General features: G+C 44.0%; 1 protein-coding gene across 5 annotated transcripts in view; it reads left to right on the top strand.

The window, feature by feature from the left end:
• The window catches only part of magi2a (membrane associated guanylate kinase, WW and PDZ domain containing 2a), a gene marked incomplete at its 5' end in the record, with an annotated part of 338913 nt that overhangs the window by 315792 nt on the left and 17121 nt on the right, over nt 1–6000 (top strand). For 4 of the 5 annotated variants that reach the window (XM_080420917.1, XM_080420919.1, XM_080420920.1 and 1 more), the window contains 2 exons: nt 2129–2357; nt 3108–3260. In XM_080420917.1, coding sequence (XP_080277043.1) covers nt 2129–2357; nt 3108–3260 — 382 coding nt within the window. The remainder of the gene's footprint in view (nt 1–2128; nt 2358–3107; nt 3261–6000) is intronic. The other variant, XM_080420918.1, reaches the window with a different exon arrangement.

The following is a 6000-nucleotide window of genomic DNA, read 5'->3' on the forward strand; positions in this document are numbered from 1 at the left end:
TGATGTGATTTCTAAGGCTTGAGTGCACAGTAAGTGCTCTCCTGTCATCATAATGTGCTGCAGGCTTTGTACAGCTTTGTGAGATTGCCTTGATCCTATGATGCAGTGTCATGCTTTCATAAATCGGTCTACATCAAAAACACTGAGAAAACTGTTGAGTTATACAGTAGGCTACCATTTCTTTTTCAATTCTCCATCTCTCTCTCTCTCTCTCTCTCTCTCTCTCCCACCTGCTGTCTAATTTTCTCCTAGTGCTCTTAATCCCCCGTCCCCTTCCATTTTTCTCACAAGTGATATCTTCTTCTCTCTCCCGCCTTCTTTCACTCCCACATCAATCTTTTACTCTTTCTCACCATTTACTCTCTTCTTTCTATTGTTTTCTCATCCCTCTCTCTCTCCCGCAGTTTCTTCCATAACATCACTTACTGTAACTCTTAAGAACTACTAAAATATTTACTTGCATAGCTTCTTTATAGAGGTATGTTGAATATTTTAACAACAGAAACAGAGGGCCCTCCAAAAAAACTCCACAGTGTCATTGCCCATTCCTCCAGCGTTACAGGTTAGGTCCAAATTCTTCCGTGCATAGCAGCATGCGTCATCACCCTCTGAAGGGACTTTCTCCTGCTATAAACATTTCATGTGATGTGCGTGAGAGGAAACAGTTTTGATTTCCCACTCAAGAGTGTTCAAAGGCTTTTGTATGCATAGATATGTGGAGTCTCCCGTCGATCCGACGGATGAGTAGACAGTTTGCATGTTTTCTCCGTGTCCCCTAGGGGTAGGTACCCTCACAAAAAAGTAATGCAGTAATCCTGGTCTCTATACTGCCTCCCCCTGGTCAGCCGGGGCGCCTGATGGAGGGGAAAGGAACTGGTTGGAATAACGCGTTCCTTCCATGCGCTACGGTCCTACCGGGGAAACTCCCCCCTGTCAGGTGATCAGAAGCGGCCTGCTCACTCCTCATGCATTGAAGGAAGCATGAGCTCAGTTCGGGGCTCTCCCCAGGCTGGCTGAGGGAGAGTAGCGCCCAGGATTACAGCTTAGGCAATTGGCATTGGGTGAAAAAAATGGGTTACAAAAATTGTCGGATAAAAGATTAGTTAAAAAAAAGAGTAGACAGGCAGTTATTTCCACTTAGCATGGCTCCTCGTGTGGGAGCGTAGCCCTATCCCTGGGGTACACACAGTCTTCCACAGATACTGCAGGGAATTTTGTCCTGTGTTGAGGTGAGAAGTCCACAATCACGACTACTGGTCAATCACTCGTCAGGTGGAGTTGCATAAAATATAACTTGAGGCAAATTCCAAGCTTCCAAGCGCATGCCCTTTATGAGTTCGCCTCTAGAATATGGCGCCCACGGTGACATACAGCCCCAGAATCCATCGCGCCGTCTATCTTTTTATGTCTATGGTTGTACTATGAACCTAAACAAGCCATCACTGTGACAGCAGGTGCAGGAGTAACCTGCAGTAAGCAGTTTGTCAGCTGGAAGCGTTATCCATACAGTGTACGAAGCGCACACAAATTGCACTGAACTGCTTGACCCATTAACACCTGAAGCCGATTCTACATGTCTCCTAAATCCCAACAGTATTCTGAAAAACGTATGTTTCTATATCAGTGGTGCTCAATCTTTTTCATGTCAAGGACCCCCAAAATTATATGTATTTGGCCGCGGACCCCCATCTCAAAATGTTTTGTTCCAGGGACCCCCCAGAATCAAAGATTTGAGTTAAAAATGTTCGCTTTAAAGCGACATATATTCAAAGATTTGCACACATTATCAAGATTTTTCAAAAATAGCAGATCTACAAGCTCATAGCGCGGCACTCGGTGCTGCGCTATGAGCTTGTAGATCTGCTTTTTTTTAATAGCCAACGTGTAAAATAATGCTTTTTAGCTCAAATCTAAAAATGACACAGATGCGTTCCAGGTCTTAATGGGTAATTTATACTCCATCGTACGACACATTGCGCACTGACAATAGCAAACCGACAAGCTTCGCTAGATCTGCTATTTTCGGCTCACAATGCCCTTGACGAAGTATAAATCGGCGGCAGCAACACAGACCCGAGTCAGCCTTTTCCTTGACGCGATCGACCCCTCAATATGATTGGTCTGTTAGCTACAGGTCAGAGGTGAAGGCGAGACAGGACGTTAAGCCAGACATTCGCCAGGCGCCGTTCACAGACTACCGGCAGCCACCGGTGGACTACCGCCACCCTCCCGTCGCAGACTACAGGCAGCCGCCCACGTTGGACTACAGACACCCGCCCCTGCTGGACTACAGACAGCTGTCACCGGACACCAGGCAGTTCACCGTCCCAGACTACCGAATCCCTCCAGCGGTTCAAGTAAGGAGTTTTTACTACACATTGTTACAGTGGTGTAAAGTAACTAATTACATTTACTCAAGTACTGCACTTTTTTGAGGAACTTTTACTTTACTGGAGTATTTCCAATTGTCTATACTTTTACTTCTACTCCACTACATCTCAGAGGCAAATATTGTACTTTTACTCCACTACAATTATTTGAAAACTTTAGTTACTTGTTACTTTGCAGATATAAATTATTACATTATGAAACATACATTAACCACTTTAGCCCTATTTTATACCGAGGCTATTTGAAAATAGCAGATCTACAAGCTCACAACGCGTAGCATCGCAACGCTTTGTGAGCTTGTAGATCGGCTATTTTCAAACATGTCAGTACTTCTACTTTTGGTACTTTAAGTACATTTTTATACCAACACTTTTGTACTCGTGTAAATTTTGAATTCCGGACTTTTATTTGTAACAGAGTACTTCTACATTGCAGTATTGATACTTTTACTTAAGCACAACATTTGAGTACTTTTTCCACCACTGGTTTTACTACACATTGTCTCTATAAGTCCTGATCTGGACCCATTTTGATCATGAATATTGATTACCCCGTCAATCACGGCCACACGTCCTCTGTAAACTTCTCCCCATCTCTGAAGCCATTTTTGTCATTTTTCCGATTCATTGTAGTCATTTTAAAGACTAATAACATCGGATGAATATTTAAAACGCTTTATACAGTCTGGCTTCTAACCAGTTTTTCGACCGCCTTAGCTTCCCCAGGACTTTGACTTCTTCACGGTGGAGTTGGAGAAGAGTATGAAAGGCTTCGGCTTCAGCATCCGCGGAGGACGGGAGTACAAGATGGACCTGTTTGTCCTGCGCCTGGCGGAGGACGGGCCCGCTATACGCAACGGGAGGATGAGGGTGGGTGTCGGCTGCGTTCTCCTCCTTTTGCTGTACTGGTGCTAAACAGTGTTGATTTTGTCAGCGAATCTTGATTCCGTTTTCGTCATAGTCTTTTGAATAAAATTCCATTTAGTTTCAGTCATATTTTAGTCATCTGAAATGTTTGTCTAGTTTTTGTCGACTAAATCTACAGTTGTTTTAGTCGACTAAAATGTATTTTGGCGGTGCCTTGATGACGTCGCAATGGCTGATTTTACACTTGGTTGCATGCTGAAAATAGCAGATCTACAAGCTCACAACGCGTCGCGTTGTGAGCTTGTAGATCTGCTATTTTCAGAGCGCAACACCCGAGCGCAACCAAACATAAAATGACTCGTCTTTTAGTCCTACTGGATCTCTTCTCCACTAGTCCACTCACTAACATTTTAGTCTAGTTTTTATTTGTTGACGAAATTGTCAATATATTTAGTCTTTGTTTTAGTCATCATAGCTTAGCTTTTATTTAGTTTTTATTTAGTTTTCGTCAGTGAAAAAAGGTAGTCGACGGACATTTTTCGTCACAGTTTTAGTCGACGAAATCAACACTACTTTGCTTTACTGGTGCTAAAAACGTCCCTCTCAAGCGTTACGGTGCGTTTTAACAGCGGGCGATCAGCGGGCGATCAGGATAGTATTTTCCGGAAGTGCATTATATGTCTATGAGAGCCGGCGACTACTGGCGATAGGGCGAAGTGGGCGGGGGGGCGATGAAAGATGGATTTTCTTTATCTTTTGGACGATGTCGCCGGCGATCGCCCGAGAGTCGCCCGCTGTTAAAACGTACTGTTAGGCTCTTTCTTATCACTCTGGATTACAGTGTACACAACCCTCTGATGTTGTCTGATGCTATCGAAGCAGCAGCAGCTCTCATTTCAGGCCCAGGGTTCCCCAATAAAATGATCTGTCAAAATAACTGAGAGGACCCCCGAGTCCCCACACCAAGACACTCATCTGAAACTCATCTCCACTAACAGCAGAACATTCTGTAAATAATAGCTCAAACAGATTATTACTTTGCAAGGTCAACATAAAGCAAGGTTTGCTTAGTTGCACAATTCTTTGGTCATACCAGTGTAAGCGGACAGACACATTTTTATGAAATGATAAAATGATGATTCAAATTCAAAAGGGAAAATTGTTATCTTCCCCCAAGCTTTCCCCAAGTCCATTACCACTGTGTTAGCCTGGGATCAATACCATTTCGGGTTTCTGATCCGGTCTGGAGCGGAAATAACTTCACGTCATCAGGCAGCCGTAACACGATTGTTTTTTTTCCCCATTTTTTCTAAAAAACGGATCCCACGGCTCAGTTTTAGAATGAACACCAGGCTTTCCCCCCGCGGTGGAAAGCCTGGTGGACATGAGGTTACCACTGTGTACGTACGTACGTTACCTTTACACGTGTGTGTTAGTCGGGCCATTTATCTCACAGCCTTGAGACAGACAGTGGAGCGGACCGCAGCCATCACTGCAGCGTTTCACTACCTGCAGGATGTTGATCAATGGTCACGCACCACCACCATCAACCCCAACCTCTCTCTTTTTCTTTCTTGTCTCTCTCTCTCTCTCTCTCTCTCTCTCTCTCTCTATCTTACACATGTTCCCCAATCTCGGACTCCTGGCCTTCCGCTGTACATTCCTTATCTGTAATGAACCTGTCAAAGTTAATGTGTGTGCAAAATGCCCTGGGACACATTACACTCCCTGCTGGTCCAGGCCCACCGGCCTGCATCAACCCCCGATGCAGTCCGGTGATCGAAAACCGGCGAAAGTGGCCGTTTTCAAGATGTTTTGGCCATTATCTCTGGAACGGAAGGTCCAATCTGCTCAGTTCAAAGCTTGTTGGATGCGTGACTTTGAGGACATTACGCACACAATGACACATTTTCGGGTTATCTGGGTTTTCTAGGGGAGGCGAGATCTTAGTTGGCCAGGCGACCTGTCCTGCCTCTACAGTGGGTACGCCACTGCGCTCTCTCTCTCTCTCTCTCTCTCTCTCTCTCTCTCTCTCTCTGTCTCTGTCCTGCTGCACTGATTTTTTGCTGCGCTGCCTGTGATGTTTTGAACTGTAAAGCCCAGCTCAAGCTCGCTCGCTCGTGTGCTGGTTTCAACCCTGGCCCTAATTATATGGTTTTGACGCCAGTATAACTACTGTAGACGAGGCATAATTGAATTCAAGCGACTGAATAAACCGGGGCTGTTTTTTTTTTTCTTCCTCTTTTGTGAAAAAGAATGTGAAAGCCCTGTCACTAGCCATTAGTAGCGATGCTGTATTCATCGCTGGTTTAGAAAACAGCTCCCTGTACGTTTTCTTGAATAGGTTTACGAATCTCACGGTCTCATAATGCAGAAGTCTGCTTTATGTTTGGTAATTTAACCCATTACATCCGGGAACGCATCTGTATCACTTAAGATTTATTTGGGCTATTCAAAAATAGCAGATCTACAAGCTCGTAGCGCGAAAAATCGTGAAAAAAATTGCAAATCTTTGAATATATATATTTTTTAAAGCGAACATTTGTAACTCAAATCGTTGCTGCTGGGGGTCCCTGGAACCAAATATTTTACAAATGATTTATTCAAAGATTTGCACACAATTTCACGATTTTTCAGAAATATGAGCTTGTAGATCTGCTATTTTTGAATAGCCAAGTATAAAATAATGGTTTAAGTGGTTACACAGACACACTGTTCCTGGTCTTAATGGGTTAAAACCCCA

Source organism: Gymnoscopelus braueri, assembly GCF_963280865.1.
Source record: "Gymnoscopelus braueri genome assembly, chromosome: 23".
Lineage (NCBI taxonomy): Eukaryota > Metazoa > Chordata > Actinopteri > Myctophiformes > Myctophidae > Gymnoscopelus > Gymnoscopelus braueri.